Genomic DNA, 25,230 nt, shown 5'->3' with positions numbered 1-25,230 from the left:
AGACCACTTTTCAAAAAGCCGAAACCTTCAGTTTTTTTCACAACCACGTTTCAATTCAAAATTGGTCTAATTTTTGCTAAATGAATTTCCCACTGCAACATAAAAAAATCTCCAAAAAATCCCGCAGTGAACTGCAGGTGTGCAGCTAACAATCACTAGTCACACCTTTCACCACCTCAGCAGTCTAGAGTACATTTGTATCTTTGTTGTTGATGGTATGGGTGCATTGCCGACAGTAGCGTAGCCAGGAATTTTGAAAGAGGGGGTTTTCGTCTAAGACGACAGCCAGCGGCGGGGGGGTCTGGGGGGCCTCCCCCAAAATTTTTTGAAAAATTACATTGAATTTGGTGCATTCTGAGAGCATTTTTAACAAAAATGTGGGTATGAATATTCCTGAAAAATGGTACTGTCCAGTGGCATAGCAAACGGATAAAATCATATTTTCTTCGGCATTTTTCGGAAATAAAGCTTAAGTCTCTATGTTTTCTTGTTTCTAATTCCTGGCTGAGATGTTTGGTATTGGCAAAACTCGCTCTTTTAATGCAGATTTGTTTAAAATTAGGCAAATCTTTTGTAAACTGAAAGCATCATTCTCAATATCGTGACGTCACACACGTGCCAAAGGGGGGGTTGTAACCCCCTAAACTCCCCCTTGGCTACGCCACTGATTGCCGATATTTCAAACTCAATCAATCAACTTTCTAAAGTATTAGAAACAAAACTTCCAAGTTGATGATTATTAAATTCATCACCTCCGCTGCTCGATGCGTCTTGAACAGTCGACATCAATAACCCGATATGTGTTTCATGGACAAAAAAATATCAAAGGCTACGAATCAAACAGTGAAATTTTACAAAACAGGAAATGTCACATCTAAGCAACGTAGTCTAACTCTATTGCTCAAAAAAGTGCTGTAGCAACAGAAGTACGGACATACAGCTTGGGTTATAGCAGAAAATCAAGGCAAAATATTGGTGCAAACTTGGCCCATCTAAAGACTAAGAAATAATCGAGGCCTATAGCAAATCATTCTTGTTCACAAATAAAATTTAAAACATGCTCGTGTTAAAAGTGTTCTCGCATATAAACCTATACGAACGTCATGTATCTAAAGTGCAATGTAATAAAAAAATAGAAATTGATTTCATAAAACTATCATCAGCATCAGACAATATTAAGCTACCATTACACTGATGAAAATATCCTTCAAAAAATAGGCTATAGGCCTATATAAACTACGGTACCGGTACTCAATGACCTAAAAACGTGTTACATCAGCAGTAAATTAAGTTACATCTAACTTGCATTTTTAAAAATCGAGCTAATTAAATATGTTACAAAAAAGAGAAAGAAAGGAAAAGATGCCTTAATTTGCTTAACATCGCCCAGCTACTCGTTACATACATCATAGAGGTTTATGTGTAGACCATAGCAATCTAAGTTATATACACAGGTCTTGCCATACGAACTGGAGGTTTTGCTTGGGGCCGATGTAATTTCGATTGTTAACTGTAGCCTAACCTAAATTTACTTTATACCTCTTTGAAATGATAAATGGCCAAATGTGATCACTGAATCTCAAGTCATTTCAAAACTTCTAACATTATGTGACAAAAACGATAAATCTTTCTTAATGACCTGTGTTGCCAGACGCTTTTTGGATTTTCAGCACAAGTGTCAAAATTGAGTCCATTATTTGCATGGTAACACAAGCACAAAAGTAGCTCAAAATAAACACAAAGACTATATTTATTAACTCCTACTCAACCATCCAGTTATATTCGCAAGTTTAGCTATTAACAGATCAGCCTAAGCAGTCAAATTTTAAGCTGCACATTGGCATGGCCGGTGTATAAAGGTAGCCATGGTGTAGACCAGGGATGTCCAACCTTTTATTATACTGAGCCGCATTGTCACTTGAAATAATTCAATGGGCCGCACAACCTATTAAATTTCAAGAAAAATAGGTACATAAAGTAACAATTAAAAAACATTAATTTCATCTTTGAAAATAGAAACAGATAACACACACATAGAAAGAAACAAAAATTTATTTCTACAATACTTTTGACATTGTTTTTCAGCTAAGATGTTATCAACATTTGCATTAAAGGATGGTTGTCTTGATTCTTAGGATGTTCGCTATGTGTTTGTCGGTCAGTCTGTTTCTTTCTGCAGTTTGATGTTTTTCATGGATGAAAATAACTGCTCGCAACAATATGTGTTGCTCGATATGCACAATAATTTTCTGAACAAACTAACTAATTTATTAAATTCATTATATGAATGTAATTCTTCATAAAATAAAGGAAGAGTGTGTTCTCTGTGGACAGTTTTCAAACTTTCTCGACTTTGCAGTTTAATCAGTTCAAGTTGGAATTCGGGTGGCGCTTTATCACACTGAAATGAAACTGGGTCACTGAATAATTTTAATTCAATTTCAATCTTTTTGAAGTCAGAAAATCTGACTGTAAATTCTTCAAGCAAATCTTCAATTTTACAAGCAAACCAGTAATTCACATAACTTAGCATACTTTTCATAGTTTAAAGAACAGTCTTGAGCTCTTTCAGATAGACTACGAAAATATACAATTGCGCCAGCTTCCAGTTGTGTTATGAAAAGTTTTAATTTCCTGGTAAAGCTACTTATTCGCTCGAACATTGAACTACGTAGGCTACACAACTGACCTTTGAAGATTCAAAGTTCAAAATACTTCTTGGAGTGAAAATGATTAGTGGGGCCGCACAAAAATCTCAGGCGGGCCGCAGGTTGGACATCCCTGGTGTAGACCTATACCAGATCACTGGTCTTCCGGTAGTAAAAGGCAAAAATATTGTTGTTGAAAGGCAGTTTGAAAAACACATCAAACTGAACACAACTTGGCCCACCAGCATGAAAAAACGATTTAGCCTACGAACCACAAAATGAGCTATAATGAATACAAATAATGAATACTGCTAATTTACAAAAAGGCGTCTATGAAAAAGCAGTGCAGCAGCCTCACAGGCAATCGAAAGCGCAAATCTACGTGGCCTACGGTCATGGTAAATATTTGCAAATATGCAGTCTATTTAAGCAAAGAATCTAGTTAAATAGAACTTCAGTTCTTCAACTGTTTCCTCGGAAATGTGAGAAATTTAAAGTACTATCAATTGATCAAATATATCAATAAATTGTAAGAAATGATTGTGTAAAAACAATGAAAAAAACAATTGCAATTAAGATCAAGCAATCAACCTTCCTAGAGACAGCCATTTTGGTCAAGACAACAAGCAATAAATCCAATAACCGACTTCCTAATTATTGTAAATTGTGATTATGGTGGCTACTGTAAATTAAAGGTTGGAAATCTGATTAAATCAGTTATTGGATTCTTACAACATGACTTGATTCAATGGCAGCGTTTCATTAAAAAAAAAATTCATAAAACTACAAGATTTATTTAAAAAAAAAACTGACAACAGTATAGCCTATGCCCTATAGTTTCGATAGGTTGAAACTATTAAATGAGAAGAACATGAAATTAAACTTTAGAAGAATCTTTAGCAGACGGATTGATGCTTCGATTATCCTTCAATTTTGCGACTTCTGTAATGAAACAATGATGGCATTGGCTACATACAACAAAGATCTCAAAAATCGTCTACGCTTTGATAAAAAATAAATTTTGTGTAAATATATAGTCTATAAACGTACTATGGAGACTACACTTATGACGACTCAGGAAAAAAAACTGAACTTCCCAGTAAATAAACATTATGGCAAAAACACAGCAATCATTGCAAATATCTAGACTGAGCAATAACAGTGATTTTATATTTCAATTTTGTAGTAACTAGTCTAAGGTAGCATTTACCATGCTTGAGGCGTGCGTTGTCTTCCATCAATTCGCTATTTCGAGAGTTTAAGAAGACAGCATCTTGTATGGCGTCGTCCAATAGGCCTCTCCATCGGTTTTCTAATTCCATTTTGAACTCTTCAAAAACCTGAAAAACGCTTCAGCGTTTAGGTTTGTCTTTGCACTACTTTTTTTATAGCTCCACCACCTGTCATACTACAAGGATAGGTGCTTATTTTCACAAATCATTGGCGTAAGCGGGATTACCAGCGGCTATCATCAAAAAACGACCATTCTTTGATCTAGTCATCAAAAAAACAGACCATCGGCGAGCAAAAAAGATACAATCGCTATCATGTGGTCTGCAATATAAATACTTAAATCATAGAGAAATAAAACATAGTAACTTCAGCGGGTTTAACATGATGTATTACATATCTGCAATATAAATAAAATGAAACTTGTAAGGTAAATTTGACTTTGCATTATAACTGTAACTGTATACTAACGACACTCCAGACTGAAAAGCACAAACTGAACGAGTGACACAGGAATGATTACAAGTAAATTATACGGTGGAAAAGAGATCACATGAGGTGTAAACTACAGGCATTTGACAAACAATTAGAGCACACACAAGAGGAACGATGAGCCACAGGCGAATAACTGCCGGTTGAGAGACGGGTTATTACGTTTGATTCTTACGGCTTCCATGATCTTAGTCTGAAATTCAGATCTGCCTCGAGAGATGATTTTAAATTGGTCGATCGAGACATTGTCAGTGCACGTTTCACAAGAGGCGATGTGCTCTTTAATTGCACTTTTGGTTGTTAAGTTTACTTTGGGTTTAAGTGCTCCCCGGCCCTTGTCAACAAATGTCTGGTTGACATACCAATGTATGTCTGGTTTGCGTCACGCAAACAACTAAATTTATACATAACATTCGAAGAAAGAGCAAAGGGGGTAGGCGACTTCAGTTGAAAATATTGGTGCACTTTAAACGTTTTATATACAGGATGAATGTCAAACACTTCAACAAGTTGGAATTTCACTCTGCCAACTTAAGTGATGTTGGCTTCGTCAGTGGTTCAAAGCCTTTGCAAGTTTACAAAACTGCTTAAAGCTCCCACAAAAAAATTTTCCAGACCAAGGATAAACATTTAATTTAGACTTCGGTAGGGTGACGTTTGAAGCGATCCGACAATATTCGACATTGGCAATCCAATGAGGGTGGAACTCGAAGTCAAACATAAACGAACGAAAGGTAATTGCATTTGTTCTTCATTACTGATCTCCATTCATAACAATCTGCTATTAGCATCATTAAAATTATGACATATGTGTTGGCCCGAACACAAATAAGCTTCTTGAACATCAACTTGTAGCCTATCCCAAGAGAAAACGAGAAAAAACAATTTTAACGTCAATTTAGTAACATTGGAATTCATTCAGCAAGCAGTTTCAAAAGTATTGTCATTATTTCTTCGCAGCTATCTACCTCTCTGTAAGCTCTAAATGTTTGCAGGTTTTGCAGTTGCTGGATCTCCATTTCGCGCGAATGTTTCTCAGCCAAAGTTTTCATGTGATCTTCCATCTGGGCTCGCTCTCGCTTCGTCAAATCTAACTGTAAATGCAATTGACCGAGTAGTCAATGCGTCTTATAGCCTACTTGGCTCATAAAAGGTTGTTTAAGTATTACATGACATCTTGTTTTAGTCGGCACTTTCATTTTACAATACGTGTCGTAGCCTAGGTTGGCCCCATACGCCATAAGTGGTGTCATATAGGGGTGAAAAAAGTTTAAAAAGTGGCGCCATGCTGTGTTTAAACAGCTCCTTGCAGTTTCTTTCCACCAAGCATTTTTTTTATCGTGAAAGATGCCAGGACAAGTACAATGTTTTGAAGAAAATCTTAACCACCTCTCACGATGTCAACAATTTTAAATAAAGCAGTGTAGCCTAATCAACAAATATCAGAAATATTTATAGAGCGTCACATCTGCAATAAAAACCATGTTTCTGAATGATGTGTGCAAACAGATAACAAACAAACATTCAGTTTGGCAAATTAACCGGTGAAAAGTTGTATTCTGCAACAATGTTGGTTAGCGCGCGACTTCGTGAACGAAAGCTTCAAGATCAAGCGGCGCTAGTTCGACTCTCGGAGTCTGCGCTTGAGCAACGCACATTAAGGACTGCTCTCCATTCAGCGGCATCTAATAGATTAAATAATTCCCCGGCAACAAGACTTCAACAATCGGAAGCTTCAATTTTAAATAAAGTAGCTCAAAATATGATTATTAATCTCGGTGACCAGGCCTGCGTCAGTGTTTCAAAGCCTGTACAGTGTACAGTGTACAGTACACTGTACATTGTCCAAGTATGCGAGTGCCAGGATTAAGCTCTCAAAGCAGCTTTTTCAGTCCAAGGATAAAGATTTAATCAATCAACGTAATCATCTACAAAAATTCTTCAAGTCAAACAAACAATATGAGCAACAAAAGTCGATCAGTGACGTCATACTTGCGTTGTCATAACATTTTTTTCTGATCGCAGCTGGACCAGCTCGGTCTCATGCTTGAGAACGTCGTCGTCTGACTTGACGAGAGTTTTAGACGTGAATTTCATTTGAAGTTCTGTTTTCTCATGTGCAACCTCAATCTGGAAACAGGATAAATTCAATAAAGTGCTAGGCTAGCCGGATAACAAAATCCGTCATTTTTACATTGATTCAACGTCTGCAGACGTCGAATCAATGTAAGAATGACGGATTTTATAGTCTGAGTGTACGAAAGGTTAAATTCTCCAAAAAATATGCAAGTACGATTTCTCGGCTTCAATTACATCAAAAGAAAATGTTATTCAAGCCAAGATGAACTATTATTTGTACATTGAATATTGCGCAACAGACCTTCATTCTGTCGAGTTCATCGTCGATCAACTGCTGGTTTTCTCTTTGAGTTCTTTCACGTTCGGCCGCCATCGATTGGAATGCAACGTCGAATGTAGAGAAGCTCTCTTCTACGCCACCCTGCGGTACGACGTAAGTTTAAATCGAATATTATATTTCAAAGAACACATAAAGTGTAAAAGTATTAAGAGTTTGCAGTCGTGTGTAGCTACAAAATAAAAGATTATCCAAGATGCAGAACACAGACCTGACGTTCAGCTTGAAGTTTATCTTGGACATCTTTCAGTTTGTTCCTTATTTCTTTCAATTTATCGTTTTCGCGTTTGTGCTGATCCTTGAGTTCGGAGATTCCAGCGACATGCGCTTTCTTGTCGCCTGACTGACCTGAAAGTTGACTTCAATTTCGATCAAACTGATTACGGCAATTCTTCGCTTTAATGTAAAGAGAAGAATAAAACCTTTTACTGACATTCAGTTTTTTTGGATTGCCTACCAGAAAAAATAGAAAACTTGGAATTTATTTTCTCAGGTATTGACAGCTATGTTCGTCTTACTTTGTAATAAAACGGGATTAACCATTAACTAAATCGAAAAGGCAAAGCAAATAGAATCGTGAAATTGGTTCATATAACAACATAAAGGCGTTGTCATACCAGAAGACTGTGAATAACAATAAAACATTATCTCGAATGATATGCAATAGATTTCGAAAACACTCTCTTCTATAAACGTTTTATAATGTTTATATAACGTAACTATGCACAGTACAAAAAAACTCACCAGAATTGATGAGTTGAGTGTAGCTGTCGATTTGTTGCTTCACGTCACTATTTAAACGTTCTGTCATAAGACGCTGCTCCTTGTACTCCGCTGTGAGCTGCAGATGCAAAAATATATCAGTAGCATCAATTTAATCTTGTAGGCTTTAACTTTATAGCCTAATCCCTATTTGTTAAGAGTTGTTTTAAGATTGGACAGAAGCTATAGCTGATTTGGCAATAGATCTTTTAATTAGAGGTATTTTATTTTAACAGCTCAGATATAATTTTATAACCAGGCCACTATACCTTTTCTTTAAGGCTTTCAAGTTTCCTTACACTTTCACGACTTGCGGTTTTGGTTGCTTCAAGAATCCACAGCAAACCTCTGGGTAAAGTACAAAAATTGTCAGCGAAAAATTGAAGTTAACATGACGCAAGAACATACCGAGAAAGCAAAATCCGTCATTTTTACATTGATGCAACGTGTGCAGACGTTAGATCAATGAAAAATGACGGATTTTGTTGTCTGGGTAAAGCCACATTGGACTGAAGATTTCTTAATAACAAAGCATCAAACCAAGAACCTAACGCACTTGTTTGAAAATGTGGTTCTTCTTTCTTGATAAAACTGCTCTGATCTTAAGATAGTCTGTTCCCATCCCGTACGCTTCGTTTCTTCCAAATCGCTCATCAACTTTTCCATGTGACGTATGTCTCCTGAAATTAATGTTTAAAGGAACAATAAAAAGTTGAATAAGTAACAAACCATGCTTCGCAATGACATCACTTGCGCTTTATGTTTTATGAATCAAGAAAGGCATTTTAGAAAAGTGTCAGCGCTAAACACAAAGTGTAATTGATTACATTTCTTGGTGAACAATGCACACAAAAGCTAAAATCAACTAGACTATTTTTTGTCAAAATAATGAATACCAGCTGAAATTGGAGAAGCTATAAAAATGTTTTTTCTTTAATAATTCTCAATGAACACAAGATAGCATATTAGGTTGAAGTTGACTTTATTGGTTGAAGGAGACGTGAACAACTGAACATAGCTTTGTAAATTCATTGGTTTGTTTTTGCTGATTTGTGTCAACCAACAAAATCCCTTGTCGCGCCGTGATAATCCATGCCCATGTCCTTATATGATCTGTAGACCTAACTGTATCCACTCATGCATTATCTTGCTTAAAAAACAAAGTAAGTGCCAAAGTTTGGAACGCAAAACATGTATAAACAAGAAACGGTTAGAATAGTAGTCTTGAAACAAATTGACCTTTATTAGGAGGGGACTGGCCAGCAAGCTTGTCTCTAACTTTTGATATTTCCTGACGTAGGTGTTGCAACGTCACGTTAGGGTCGTCACGGCTGATCTTTGGTGCGGAACCAATCCCGGACAGTGACTCAGCAACGGACAGGACAGGATTGATTTCGTCAGCATCTGTATCAATAAAAAAATGAGTTAGCTTGCATGCATTTGATCAGTTTAGTTTGTTTTTATTTCTGACCATCACAGCAAAAAACAATATATGCCAAACAATGCAAAGGTTTATAAAAAGATTGAAGCGAGAAAACGCGAACGTTATAATGTGCTTGAGACCGAAACGGGATAGTCATTTCAAAATTTAGCACGGTCCAACACCTTTATACTCTTACCAATCTTACAGAGATTGTAAACGTTAAATAACACTGGACGTTAGAATCTTTTTCTATAGAGTCTTCTAAACTTGTTTGATACACCACTGATTGGACACATTCTTTTGCGACGGAGTTTAGACGGTACATCTCGGTGGAGGTGTCTTTAGAAGTTTTAGAATAAACTGTTGTCAGTGAAGAATTGATTGGTTGCTACAATTAGTAAATTAGACCAGGTCTCGCAAACTGAACTTTGTTAAAACAAAAAATGATTCTGATAAAAGCTGATCTCGGCTCGGTGGGAAAGTATCCGCTTCTGAATCGGCAGATGTAGCGTCCATACCCTGTCGGTCACACCAACGACTTCTTAAAAAGTGGTACTTAACCTTATTTCTGTTTGGCTTTCGGCAAAGGAATGGATTCAGGGTAATCGTGTACCTAGATGAGGTTTTATACGAATATCATTACACTGACTGTTTTGTAAAGCGAAGTGAGTAACGCATATCTGCGATGGATACAGCGCTTTATAAAAACACAATATCCTCAGGATCTTACCTTGACCACCTACGGCTGCTAAAAGAGTGACATTACTGTTTCCGAGTAGCACATCAACCAAAACATCCTCCACAGCAGGCCTCTGCTCAGATTTGCCGACTTTCCCATTCTTTTGTGCAAGAGTGGAAAGAAAATTGGAGACACTGAAAAGTAGAAACAAGTTTGAGACTCCAGTGATCAAAACATATTCCACCGATATTGTATGATAAAGCCGATATCACAAAGCAACCCCCATTGTTATAAAACAAATTACCAGTTGGCAAGAGTTAAAAATAAAAGTTTAAATCATAGCAGTTCATGTCATGACGCTCTAACTTTGTGTATGCTATTGGCGAGCTATTGCTGCTGCTATGCATATATGCTGTATGCTAAGTAACTAAAAAGTACTCGTCTTTGATCCTTTTAATAATTTTACAACATCTAAAACTACTACCAATGTAGGCTATGTCGCCATCACCAAGGTACTAAACTAGCTCGATCAAACATTCTGCTAAAAACCAACCTTGCAAAACTTTTTTTCTCGGCACTGAAATCAACAAACTTCAGATAGGTGGTTGAGGATTGCGCGGTCGCACCTAATGAAGAACTATAAATTATTAATTTGAACAGGAAAACTTTGTGTGAAGATGAAAGTAAAGTTTATCTTGGCTTAGCACAGCACTTGATAGTTCACCTCAGAATTCCAATATATATAATTTACTCGGATCTGAAAAGACGGGTTCAGCTTACGCCTTGTTTGGTAGATTCGACATTAAAGTAATGCTTTCAGCCAACATATCAATCATTTTTATCAATTTGCAGGTCGCGTTATTACCAAAATCCCAGTGATAAAAAGTCAAGACAAACAAAATTTCGATAAAATTCTCTCAACAACCAAATATATGGCACAAAGATATCAACAGTCATCGTTTGCTAAAGTTAAATCTTACTGGTTAGTTGTTTGAATAAAATGAGCTCGAAATTTCAATTCAAATGCTTTTACGCCGCAGCTGTTTGTATAGTGTATACTACAGTAGCCTATGCCTTTTATTTTTTTGTGATTTGAATATGGACATTCTTGTCTGATACAAGTAAATAATAATCATAATAGAGCCATGAGTAGGCGACATACATTCAAACAAAATCAAACCAATTTAAAACCAACACCTACCAATGGGCCGTTGAAACAACTGAACAGTAAAGCATGTTAAGTACGGCTGAAGTTTCATGGCGGCTGCAGCTTGACATCCATCGTCATACAATCGAATGGCATCAGCAGCGGAAGGACAAACTAACTGGGACAATCCTTCTGTATACCTATAAATAAAAACAAAGGAAGGCTAGATATGCACTTAATGTCTTCATGTGACTACACTAGCACCTGGACATTATTGTCAACTAAGCAAATTATATAAAAATATATAAAGTAGTTAAATGTTATATAACATAATAAAGTGTTAAAGTTGAAACGTATTGCAGAACTGTTTTTGTTCCACCTTTATGGAAAGCAGTCATAGTCATGCCTACCTATCACATACGAATAGTCAATAGTCATGCAATGATTGTGAAATGATACGTTTTCTAGAGTGTGTACACGTGTACAATGAAAGATGGTTTAACCAATTATACAACAATTCTTTGACACCGATAAGCATTGCTGTAACTTGACTATCAAAGTCATGCTTACAGCATACTGTGAGCTGATGTAGAAGCAAAATCAAGAATCACCAACGTTGCAAAGTAAACCGCACTAGGTTATTTGCGATTTTGTGTTATCAGAACGGAAGTGAAAGATTATTTTTTTAGTTTCACTAAATCATGAAATTGTTTGTTTCCGTACTTACATTCCATGTTTTGAATGGTGCTTCAGAGATATATTCCTCCCATGTGGACTGATGAGATCAGCGAATTGACCATCTTTGCTGAGCTAATCAAAAGTAACAAAATATTAAAGCTGATCTTGGTTTGGGTTTGCTTGAAAATTTGTTATTTATATACTTTTTATTTATGATGAATGACTGCAGTGCAGAAATTAATACTATTATGTGCAAGTCAAATTAAAACATGCCACAAAACAAAAAAAGAAATATATAAACATGACTGTTACTCCTGTTTTAGTTTCAATGCACAAAATAGTAGGCCGGCCAATGCTAATAAAATTGCAAACTGCTTCCACTACGGTACCGTACTGAAAAGTTTTGACGATCCCTGGCCAAACCTAGCACACAAGTCTTGTTTTAAAACTTTTCATAATGTAATTTTACCTTAAGCATTGAGACTGTAACAAGAAACTCATTTTTTGCTGAAGCCTTTTCCACAAACTGAAAAGTTTCCCTCAACGATGAATTCAATAATTCCGATTGAAAGCTATTTCCATCTACAAACATCAATAGAATTGATTTCAGTAAAGCAATACGTATACGTAGCTGGAATGTAATCCTAAAAAAAGTACATATTTCATCACTATTCGACAAGAAATAGCATGAAAAGTGCAAACATTGCACACATATTTTATCAGACATATTTTATCTCATATTATTTAAATAAGTAATATGCTTACCAGTTAAGGATTGTGTGAAATTTACAATGGAAGCATTGTAACCAGAAGCAAGATTGTTGATATGCGTGCTTATATGGCTAGCATATATTTCAGGAATACTTGACTCGATGTTGTATGTTCCATCAAACTTATAAGATTTTTCATTCTACAATTCATATTGAAAATATTGTATTCATGCACACATACAATGTTGTTCATGAAGTGATGTATGACTTGATTTTAGGCTGGCATTTATAAGCGATATTGCGTTAAACATAATTATGTAATAATTGAGATGATATAATGCAATTATTTTGTTTGCATTTCAATCTCACTCTCAACAAAGGGAATAAGTTACAGTTGTCAGTTTATCATACAGAATAAATTACACTCAACAAAGATTACTAAAAGCTTTGCTACTTTGTCAAACAGGTACCAAAGTTTATTTCACTTGTTCAAGCAAAAATAGAGATAAACTTGGAATAAGTTTAAAATATATTATACAGTATAAATAAAGCAGATAATTTGTTGCGTATTTGTATGATTTTTTGAGCAGTTATAAATATTGTCAATACATATGGTTTTTAGAATTCTTTCTATTCCCAATTTAACCAAATTTTCCAACAAAAATTGTGTATTGAAACAACAAAATGTAACTTTTTGATTGTGTTTGTTACAAGTGTAATTTCACAATCTTCATTATTGATACATGAAATGTGATTTTTTACAATTAAACTATCACTTCATGAACATAGTGAATAACAAGAGTAGACTGACAATGTTCGCGATTGGAGAGGGGGACTAAATCAGTCGAAAAAAGCCTATGTTGTGTTTGTGTAAGCTTACCACAGTAAGTTTTGTTTCCAAAATTTTTAACGTTACTTTCTATTCATACTGTTATTGCCAATATCTAATACTGTTGTGTACTATTTATTGTTGTGATTGTGTAGCCTACTGTTATTACTGTACCAACACTAGTGTTCAATTACACTGTTAGCATTAAGCATTCCAGTAGTCACTGCCTAATTGATGCATACCAATATTGCTTCAGTACAATAACAAAAAAATTTTGGTATTGTTTTTGTGTGTCTTTTTACCTAGTCACATTGATATTACATAGCTGTTTACTTTTGCGTGTGGATCACTGTTGATACCTCTGTTAATCTTAATAAATAATTGTTATTATCCTTATTAGTTGTTTACTGTACGTGATTGAAAGATGAATAAGCACTCTGCTTTACAACATCTCATATATTATTATTACTTTACTTTGGGTTATGGTAAACTGAACTGCATGAACATATACGTACACAACAATAAACTTTAAAATTTAAATGCAATGTAGGGTTTTGATCATACAACAATCAAATTTTTCTGTTGTACAGAATTTTATTACCTTTCGATCCAACAGCAAAGAGACAGTTCTATCTTTTGACAGTTTAAGTCCACTGGATGGCTGCACTAATGCAAGTGATTTGATAGCCATAGCTACGGTACTAGGCTATTAATACAATGACTCTAACTCTGAAATTAACAGACACAAATACATGTACAGTGAATGATAATATCAAAATTAGTTACTATTTTCTAATAGCCTCTACAGCCTGTTTCATCCTTTACTAGGGATCATCAGAAGGTCATTATTCAAATAGAATCTGATAAATAACAAACAAATAAACAAAAAGATAAAACAAACAAATAACAAAAAGATAAACAAACAAATAGATGATAATATTGTAGATTTAAGCACCACAACCTTATCACTCGTTTGAAATCTTAAATATGGAAAGTGTGAGATCAATATCTGGACCAGTGCATAGGAGAGTTGTTATGACATCTAAAAAAAAAAAAAAAAATATGACATCTAGTTGTTGCACGACAGTTGTTGCGCAAAAAGAGAAGAATAAAAAAAAATAAAAATATGACATCTAAAATTTTGCCAAGTGGTTAAAGACTTAGATTAATTGGGTGGGAAGGTAAGGAAGCCAATCTTTGTGCTAACCAGCTTTAGGTATGTTATGACATAGACACAGACAGATGCTCTTGCGTAGTGCTGAAGCAACACCCTTTGAATCAGTTCAGTTTGTTTTTACTTTTGAACATCACAACGAAAAACAATATACCGGTAGCAAAAGTCTAGAAAATAGTAGAAGCAACAAAACGTGGACATTATAACGTGCGTGATACCAAAGAAGGACAATCAATTTAAAATATGGTATATATATATATAGTCATAATACTTCATACAAGGTCTTTCTATTACCATTCTTCACCATTCTATTATGCAGCCAACAATAACGCACATGAGGTTTACTAAGCTTGGGATCAATCAATCACTAAAATTGTTTGATGACTAGATAGTCTAGCAAAATACTACTAATATACTTTGTGGTATTTTTGTAGATTTCAAAAAAGGGCTGGTTATTTGCTACAGGTACGACAGTGAGTCTACTGCTTTATGCTTTCTATGGTCGACCGTCAACATACTTAAATACTACATAACAACACAACTAGGTGTGGACAAACCCGGGAACAACGTGTAAAGACATTCACAAATCACAAGTAGGCTACTCAACCAGAAGTGCTAAGAAGGAGTTAATATTTATTCAACAAATAAATTCAAATTCTAAAAACAGATGCATCAAATATTTTGGAGCAATTTTGTGAAATGATATCCAAAGCACATCATAATGCTGTCATTTTATTCATTCAAAAAACAATATAGAAAGCAACGTATCACATTATTAAAGCTGACTTTTCTGATCTCCATTTAGTGCCATTTCTTTTTATCATTTTTTTAAAACTAAGTATAATTTTTATCACTGCTTTCCCATTGTTGATAACTGATTTTTTTTTCATTCTTTTTTTTCTTCTGTAGTTATTGTACTTTTACCGTATTTATTATATAGCCTGCAGTAAAATATTCCATGTGGGGGCACCTTGACTTAAACAACCGCATGTTTTTTTGGTGCCTCCATGATGTAACTTCCATATTAATGAAAGTAATTTGTTATATTTTCTGCTATTTGTAGATTTAAATGAATGTACCAATAAGGAGCTATTCCGAAATAAACTTGATTGATTGAATATAAATCTTTTCTCAGTGAGTTAAACTTAACAAAGTACGGTACGGTATGAAGGTACTACGGTAGCTAGGCTAGCTTAAGGGTGATGTGAAAAATGCAATGAGCTTCTTTTGTTAGTCATTCACACAGCTCTATAAATGAAAGAAATTTCTTTCACCGTAAAGAGTTGGGCTAGTTGTTGACTTATTTAGATAGCCTAGTTTTTAACAAAATTTAGCCACATCACCGAGTAGAACTAAAACCAAAAAAATTTCAACCTGACTCCTGAGAGAAAGATCAAATAAACTAATTTTGTTTGGACATAAACCATTAGTGTATTAAACGAGTAACAGTTTTTGTCAAGCTTAGCAATGTTAGCATTTTATATGTTAAATTTCAGGCAAAAAAGTAAAACAAAGCAAAAGTAAATTTTTTACTTTGGCGTTGGTTTGCTGTGGCAACGCAAATTTACGTAATAATCCAGAGCAATAAAGTATGTTTCCATTTTTATTTTGAAAAAGTTGGACGTTTGCAGCACAGTCTCTATAGACCAGTGGTTCTCAACCGGGGGTCCGCGGACCGCAAGGGGTCCGTGAAGCGATTTCAGGGGGTCCGCAAAAGTTTCCGAGTTTTCGGCATGATTGATAAATTATGAAATTTAAAAATTGTTTGTGGTTTGTTTATGTACTAGCCTACAGTGATTCTCAAATTATACCAAAGACAGGCAAGACACAACAATAACACAGGGTTGAGCATTACAACAGTATATTACATATTTACAAATAGTTCAACATATCAAACGTTTTCGACTTAACTTAAGTCCTCATCAGGAATCTGTAAATAATTATAAACTACAATAAATTTCACTTCTTGACAGTGACTACCGTAACTAACTAACTAACTAAAAGCATCGAGAAACACGCACGATTAAAAGCACTGGAGTAGAAAACATACAGACAGACGAAAAATTACATTAAGAAAAGGCAACTGCATGACTAAGTTACAAACGAATTTGCACCACGGAGTACGTGATACAACTAGGCTAATAAATATTGAGGAGAATGGAGGCGCCACCGGCAAATAATTGTTTGTTTAGATTTGGATTGTAGCGTTTGATTAACAACGCTTCCTGAATTTTTGTGTCAAATTGGGATTTGCCTTTGCGTAAAATTTTAAATGAGTCAAAATTTTACGCAAAGGCAAATCCCAATTTGACACAAAAATTCAGGAAGCGTTGTTAATCAAACGCTACAATCCAAATCTAAACAAACAATTATTTGCCGGTGGCGCCTCCATTCTCCTCAGTATTTATTAGCCTAGTTGTATCACGTACTCCGTGGTGCGAATTCGTTTGTAACTTAGTCATGCAGTTGCCTTTTCTTAATGTAATTTTTCGTCTGTCTGTATGTTTTCCACTCCAGTGCTTTTAATCTTGCGTGTTTCTCGATGCTTTTAGTTAGTTAGTTAGTTAGTTAGTTAGGCTACGGTAGTCACTGTCAAGAAGTGAAATTTATTGTAGTTTATAATTATTTACAGATTCCTGATGAGGACTTAAGTTAAGTCGAAAACGTTTGATATGTTGAACTATTTGTAAATATGTAATATACTGTTGTAATGCTCAACCCTGTGTTATTGTTGTGTCTTGCCTGTCTTTGGTATAAAAAAGCAAACTCTCTCCCGAAACTATAGATTCTCAAATTGTAATTAAGTCGCAACGCATTAGTGCGTCGTTTGAAATTGCAAAGGACATGGTACAAAGGTTTGGTTTGGTTATAACTAAAAATATCATCTAACTGACTTAAACCTTTTTAATAAGACTATGTTGGTTATGTGCAACTTAATTCTTTTGAGACAGCAGGTTGTTGATATGATTAACTTAGACTGCTGACTAACGTTTGCATTTTTATCACCACTCACAGTTAGTCAGCAGTCAATAACCACTCACAGTTTTGCAATGACTGCGATTATAACGAATTAATATTGATTACAAATGAAAAAAGGGAAAAATTCTTTGTAACGGTCGCAAGTATTCTATTAACTTTTGATAAAATTTATAGAAAAAACATTTAAATCAGTATACAGGTTACTGATGTTTGATCCTGTGTGTCAACATATAGCCTAGCTCATAACATAAGTCCATCTCATCAGTCCATTTCATCAATCGTCAAAAGCGTTGCGAATTTAGCAGGCTATGTTTTTTGTTTATTTGTCATTGGTCACAGCGGTAAACCATAATCTCTTCGTGGGAAAATTGTAACGTAAGATTCCCAAATCCGTTCGTCTGCATGCAATGACCCAAAAATAAACACACTTTCGAAACGTCTATTCAAAGTGTATTCCAGTAAAATTAGCCCGAGGCTATCGAAATGACTGGTGCAACGCCGTACACCTAAAAACTGTCACTACAATACAAATTACTTGGATAAAAGACGGAACCTTTGTCCAGCTAGCAAGCACTAAGCCAACAGTTAAATGTGCGGCCAACTTTCAAACAATCATTTTACGAATGACCAGAATAGATATCAATATCTCAAATTCACGTAGAAAGTAACTGTGACGCAATAAATGAAAGACAATTATGAAGTCATTCCAACAGGTGTTCAAGCTGATGTAATATTTCCTGTTTAAACAGGCCCAAACAAGTCCAAACAGGTCTTATGAACGATGGTGCAATTTTGGCACATGCTTTAGGAATTTCCATGACGTAATATTCAGTAGACTTGAACGGTTTTATATGACGTTTGATTTGTACAGAGATTGGCCGTAACATAGCGGCCCCTAGTTATGACAGTCTAACATGGCATAACTAAAAAAGAATTGAAGGACAATCGTGAGCCAATGAATAAAACACATGATACACAAATTGCTTGAGTCACTCACGTTAAGTTAATACGCAAATACAAAGGGCATGCAAAGAATGAACAGCAATAAGAATACGCGACGATACATGAAATTGGTACCATAGGTACACGCTAAAATGACGCTATATACAATAAATTATTGCGATAATAACCGACTGTTCTGGGCTCAGACAAGTATCGGCCACCGCAGACAAAACCAGGCTCAAACCCTAACACTTAGGTGTTCTTTACGGGGGCGAGGCACGAAATATCCCTCAACACGTAGTCTACTTTCACTTTCCCCGTACTCTCATCATAGTTGCAGACGGCAACTTTGGCTCTACGAACCACAGGCTTCCCTTTCCTAATTTGTGGAACTACCTCATGCACCCTCCCAAGTTGATACTTCCCACGTTTACCAATGTCTTGGAGAGAACCTACCACTACAAGTTGACCAGGCTCCAAATTCTCGGCCATTTTTAGCCATTTTTTCCGGCCCTGAAGACCTGGCAAGTAAAAATCGATCCATTTATTCCAAAACTGCTGAGAAAGTGACAAATTGAACCGATAATCCCTTCTTAATTGGTCACGATCATGTGGTTGCCCAACAGCACAGTATGGGTCTAAGTATGGGGTCAAAAGTGAGGCAGGGGTGATGACAGTAAAATCCCTAGGGTCGTCACTCAAAGGTACCAAAGGGCGTTCGTTCACGATCCGAACGGCACTGCCTGTGTACGTAAGCAGTTCAATAAAATTGGGCTTACGAATTGAAGAGTCCAAAATGTGAAAAAATGCGATTTTAAATTGTTTTACCATTGCCTCCCAGGCGCCACCTTGCGCCGGAGCATACGGAGGTATAAATTCCCAGTTTATCTCTCTCTGTCTCAGGGCGTTGTGAAATTCAGCTGATTCTATCAACTCGGGTAACTTCTTAGATGCTGCCTGAAAGGTACTTCCATTATCGGAATAGATAGCATTAACCTGCCCACGTAAATCTGTAAACCTTGTAAAGGCAAGTAAAAAATCACTCAGCGACAATGACGTGACCAGCTCAACATGAATAGCGCGAGATGCCATACATGTGAATAAGAGTCCCCAAGCTTTTTTGTGACTCCTACCTTCAACAAAGGTCAATGGTCCAAGATAGTCTAAGCCGCAATCAAAAAAGGGTTTCCTATGGGCAGTTGTGCGAGACAAAGGTAAATCAGACATGAGCTGCCTTATAGGCCGAGCTTTCTCAATCGCACATACACCACAATCATTAAGATACCTCTTCACGGAAGCATTACCATTAGCGATCCAAAACTTCTGTCGCGTAGACAACAAAGTGTGCTGTACTCCACAGTGCGCATTTCGATTATGATGCGACAGTACAACAAGCCTAGTGAAGGGGTGTTTCGAAGGCAAAACAATCGGATGCTTTGCTTCTAGAGAAATCTCGGGAGAGTTACTTAAGCGCCCTTCAATGCGGATTACACCAGCATCATCTACACAAGGTCTGTACTTCTTAAGTGAACGCAATTCCTTCAAGCGTTCCTTCTCACGTTGCGAAGCGCCAACACTACCCCGCTTTATCACTTCCTCAAGTGCATCCGGCGATCGTTTGGTCATTAACTGTAACACATCGCCATACACGCTCTTCTGAACAAACTTCACAGTTAAGTCTAAGGCTCTATTAAGATAAGAGGCGTCCAGTTTTGGCTTCATAAAGCTACGCTTTCTCGTTTTACAGCACAAAAATTCAACAAAAGCAACCAAATAAGCAATTCTCTTTTTCATAACATACAAAGAAGGTGCGGCCTCGATCAATCTGTGAAGGCCACCCTGTGCAACGTCAAGCGACCCCTCTTCGTCACGAAGATATAGGCTATGGACAGGTACTGGAGTGGGGTTTTCTACAGATGGAATTTCTTCACACTGATAGAGAAGACTAGAACCATTTAACCACAACTCTCGAAACTCTTTCTTTGTAATAAGATTTGGCCTTGTGCCAACATCAGCTGGGTTCATATCGGTAGGGCAAAAACGCCAATCCTGGGCTCCAGACAACAATAAAATATGCTCAACTCGACGCGTAATAAACTTATTCAAACGTAAATCAGGGTTCTTAACCCACTGCAACACAGTCCGAGAATCACACCAAAAATACTTACTGCAGTCGGGCATCTTCAATGCCTCGTAGGCCTGCTTCACGAGTCTTGCTGTATTCAAAGCGGCAACAAGCTCTTTCCTAGCTATCGGCCAAGAAAACTGATTTTTTACAACAATGGTAGATTTACCCAGAACGAAAGACACACTCGGAACTCCGTTAACCAGTCTACGTAAGTAAACAACAGAAGAGAAAGCTTGATTCGAAGCATCACTAAACCCATGCAATTGATATGAGACAATATCATCCGGACTGCACACACCAGAGTTTGCAAAATACCATCTCGGTAACGAAAAATCCTTAAGCAGGTCCAAAGAGCGAAGCCACGACTCCCACTCTTTAACAAAGCTATCAGGGACCTCGGTGTCCCAATCAAACTTGTCTATCGCCAATTGCTGAAGTACAAGGCGTGCTTTTAGAAAAAATGGCGCTCCAAAGCCTAGCGGATCAAAATTTTGTCCAAGCTGACTGAGCATACTTCGGCGCGTGTGTTTAGCTAAGGGCTTTAAGGAACATGCGATACGCATCTCGTCAGACTCGGTTTGCCACACACAACCCAATGTCTTCGCTGATGGCAAAGTCATATTTTCAGTCTGAAAGTCCACATCACGAATCAAAGGTGAGAGCATCTCATTATCCAAATTTGACAAGACAATCATAGCCTCCTTGTTAGCACTCCACTTAACAAGTTTAAACCCACGGCTATCAAACAAAGCAATTGATTCATGAGTGATTTGCTGAGCTTCCTCTAAGCTATCAACCGAAAATATAAAATCATCCATGTACATATTATTTGCAATATTGCAGAGTGTCAGGTCACCAGCACCGCTGGGATTCTGCTCGATCATTTTCTTTATAGCCAAGCAAGCGATATATGGGCTACTCTTTATTCCCCAAGGGTGTACACAAAAACGAAAGGGTACCATTCTACCATTTTCAAGGTCATCATCTTCAAACCACAATATACGAAACAAATCCCTCTGCGACTCAGGTAACTTTATTTGAAAGAAGCATTTAGTCACATCAGCCATGAGACCAAATCTACCAAGCCGAAATCTAGCCAAGACATCTACCAGAGGGTTTAACAAGTCAGGACCCGAAAACATCACATCATTAACACAAGTTCCTCGAAATTCAGACTTGCCATCGTAAACAATGCGCTTTTTTAATTGTGACGTCACAAAGTATGGTAAATACCATTCAAATCCCTTGACATTTCCTGCTTCACCAGCACGCTCAATATAGCCATTAGATTTAAGATCTTTCATGGTGTCAGTAAGGAAATCACGAAGTTCAGGTTGTTTTAAAGCTTTCTTTCTTAAAGCAGCAGCTCTATCTGACGCCAACACAAAATTGTTAGGTAGATCGATATCTTCCTTCAACGGAACAGGTATCTCAAATCGACCATCTTTCAACTCAATATTCGGTTCGACAAGTTCTCTAGCCAAATTATCATTGCGAGACAATTCACAGGTTTCATTTTGCAAAGTTAAATCCTGAATGACTTTATTCAGGTCTGCTATTTCCATATCGCGAGACTCAATTTTACGCTGAAAGCCAGAGATGACATCCGACTCTGAAGACGTCTGCACTCTGCACACTTTAGCAACGCTTTCAACTAAGGGTGACTTACCACCACAAGCCAACCAACCGAGAGGAGTGAGCAAAGCATGCGGTTCACTACGATTGTCACCAACACGCTCTTCTTTTGCACACATCAAATAAGCGTTGTCGTTGCCAATCAGTACATCTACAGTACTACAATCATTCAAATGAAACATATTCACGTCATGAAAATGACGGAAACCACTTAAATCTTGTTTATGGGGTAAAGTTTTAACATCGTCAGCCCAAGCTGGGTTAACCACCGAGGTTATATCACAAAACAGTTCATCAGTCTCTAACGACTGGATGTTGAGTTTAACGAGGTCAGCACAAGTAGGTTTCTGACCAGCCAGAGTATCCATTTTAAACGACGCTTTATCATACGGTTTAAGACCAAGTTCGCACACCAAGTCACTCGAAACAAAGGTCAACTGCGAACCAGGATCATGCTGACAATACACCAACTTCGATTTGCCCGTCATTGGATTCAAAACACGAGCAGCAGTAACGCGGTTAAAGGCTGCTTTAACATTTCCAATCTTAACATTACGCACAGGAACTCTAGCACCAGCCTCATCTTTACCGACCAAATCCAGAGAATCACGTGACGTCACATAAAAATCATGCAGAAGAAAATAGTGTTTCCTATCGTTGGTAGGTCCACACTTACGACAGTTATTTGCATGATTACAGTCTCTAACCATATGCTGGCGCAAACAATTCAAGCATTTGCCAGCTTTCACAATGACATCTCTCCGATCTTTAGGTGTCAAGCGCAAAAATTCTTTACAATTAGACAAAAAATGATATTCCACTTGACCACGTGATGAACAACAAAAACATGCCGGTATGTCACTACGTCTGGCCACACCGCCGCGCGGTGCGCCAACAGCAGTCGAGTACTGCGAACTCCCTGAAATCACATTATCATGGGGTTTTACCGACGTCTGCCTAACCGGACATGAAGGCAATTTTCCTTTGCCAAACTTTTTAAATTGCTGCGACTCACCAGAATCGCCCATTAGCATAATGCTAAAATCAGTCGACTTACGCGTTTCCTCCCGTACTACAAATTCAAACAAACTCTGAAAAGTAGGCTCATCAGTGCCACCATACTGATCACCTAAAAAGTCAAGATAACGCTGCTTAGCGTCAAACGGGAGTCGCTTAGCCAAATCCAAAACAAAACGACCTTCCAATTTGTCACGCTGACCATAAGCTTGCGCGTAAAGCAGACACTGCGACAATTCATCTTTAAACTCTTTCAGATCACTGGAAGAGGTCGAATTCAATTTGCTACCATAGCGATACTTTCTAATTTCTGGTTCGGCAAAAAGACCTCCACGAACTCCAAAACGCTGGGACAAGCGAGCTAACGACATTTCTATTCTGTCTTCCTCTGACAAGCCAGGAGTGTCGGAAACCAAATTAGCAATCGTTTGCGCAGCTGTTCTAACACAAGCTGCTTGTAACAAAGTCAAACGAGTTCCCTTAAAGGGCGAAGCTGCCATCAAGGCCATAACACGATTTTTAAAGAAAATAAATGGCATATTATTACCATCGTAACCAATCAAGGCCGCCTTATCGAAGAACGTCCTACTATTTTGGTATTCAAAAAAGCAATCCTGCTGTTGAGAACTCGATTTAGCGGGAGAAGACAAGCTATATCCCTTAAGGGGCTGAGTGGGCTCAGTCCCATGCACAGCCCGATCACGATCCTCAAACACGTTAAAATCAGGAGACACGATACGCCTCTCACAACCACCCAAATTACGTGTAGCTGGGCGATCAACAACTAGCGGCGCAGAAAACTTTGAAGGGGGCAAAGCATTACTGCTAATGGCGGCCCCGTGACCTGTACGCTCTGGGGGAAGAGTTCGGCTAAAATTCGCAGGCCTTGGCACTAGGTCCTTCGGAAGACCCTTAGCCGCGGCCCCGAGACCTCCTGAAACAGCTGGAAAACGTGTGGATTGCACTGGTCCACTTACAGATTGAACAGGCGTCTGGAAAAGGTTAGGTAAATTAAACTGCGATTGATGTTCACTTCTGGAATGCCTAGAAGAGCCCTTCCTAGAGCTACGCCGGGAGCCCAACTCAGAACGATATTCAGCTAAAACTGCCTCTTTACGTTGTTCGGCCCTCAACTGAGCGTCTTTGAGTGCGAACTCAGCAGCTCTAGCTTCGGCTTCGGCCTCAACTCTTGCGGCAGCCTCTGCTCGTGCGGCCTCAGCAGCTCTCGCGTCGGCCTCAGCTCTCGCGGCAGCCTCTGCTCGTGCGGCCTCAGCAGCTCTCGCGTCGGCCTCAGCTCTCGCGGCAGCCTCTGCTCGTGCGGCCTCAGCTCGTATGGCCTCTGCTCTTGCGATGGCCTCAGCAGCTCTTGCTTCGGCCTCAGCTTGGATCTGGAGCTCCTCTCGTCTTAACTGTAGGTTAATTTGTGCAACTATCCGTGACGAGCTCTCAGACATCCTAGTGCTTACATTTGAGGCGCTATCCTCAGGATGTATGTCAGCATCCAACCTATCTGAGAACTCACTTTCTTTTTGTTCGAAGTTATTTTTTAACGAGTTAAATTCGGGATCTACCCTATCACGAAGTTCTGCCAAGATTGCAGAGTTAACAATTTTACTCAAAAGAGCATGGAAATGCCTTAATTCCTCTTCTAAAGTAGATAAGTTAGATCGAAAAATTAACAGTTCCTGCTTATCACTCAAAGAACCTAGGGCTACAGAAAGTTCCCCAATTTGAGTCAAAATATCCCGTCTAAGATGCCGGGCCTCTCGAACTGACTTAGCCTCATCGTTAATGGGTCCCTCCCCAGAATGGCCTGCCCGACCGCAAAGAACATCATCAGGCTTAAACTCAGTCGAGTCTACGGCGGTCGAGTCCTTGTCACCACCGAGTGTAGACATATTAAATGTTAGGGCTAAATTTAACAATTAAAAAATTAAGTTACACAAACACACAAATTACAGTAGTTATAAAAAACTTAACTGCCAAGACCGTAAAAATACAAAAAAGAATTTAAATGCACGATACCGTAGCTGTACGAGTATGTGAAGTCCAAACGTCCACAAAACTTGCTTGGATTCTTCCACTTGAATCTTCAAGCACAGATGGATTGCCTTTAATCTTCTTTCTTGCCAATGAATGTCAAAGTTATTTTTTCTTCTGTACCAAACTGAGAAGAAATGTCTTTACTTTTTAGCTTAAAGTTCTTCAGTTGCCTACCGAGAAGAAATGTCTTTAATTTTCTTTGCTTCTTTAGACTACCAACCAACAAGATCTTCTTTTATTATTTCTTTGCTTTTGTAGCCTACCAACCAACAACTTCGTCTTTTATTTTTTGCTTCTA

The 25,230-nt window shown here is 37.6% G+C and overlaps 1 protein-coding gene across 1 annotated transcript; it reads right to left on the bottom strand.

Annotated features, from left to right (window-relative positions):
* Positions 1–791: 791 nt before the first annotated feature.
* On the bottom strand, positions 792–15,473 carry LOC145779722 (uncharacterized). Its single transcript, XM_082591359.1, has 17 exons — positions 13,616–15,473; positions 12,241–12,385; positions 11,945–12,057; positions 11,525–11,607; positions 10,852–10,997; positions 10,204–10,276; positions 9,702–9,844; positions 8,788–8,952; positions 8,105–8,228; positions 7,818–7,896; positions 7,531–7,627; positions 6,998–7,134; positions 6,751–6,870; positions 6,363–6,500; positions 5,339–5,464; positions 3,859–3,988; positions 792–3,590 (listed from the first exon to the last, which is right to left on the bottom strand). The coding sequence occupies exons 1-17, from the start codon at positions 13,703–13,705 to the stop codon at positions 3,526–3,528; spliced, it is 1,974 nt and encodes a 657-aa protein (XP_082447485.1). The 5' UTR covers positions 13,706–15,473; the 3' UTR covers positions 792–3,525.
* Between the last annotated feature and the right edge of the window lie 9,757 nt (positions 15,474–25,230).

The sequence above is a fragment of the Aplidium turbinatum genome, chromosome 11, assembly GCF_918807975.1.
Source record: "Aplidium turbinatum chromosome 11, kaAplTurb1.1, whole genome shotgun sequence".
Classification (NCBI taxonomy): Eukaryota; Metazoa; Chordata; class Ascidiacea; order Aplousobranchia; family Polyclinidae; genus Aplidium; species Aplidium turbinatum.
This window is presented reverse-complemented; position numbering and strand designations above follow the sequence as displayed.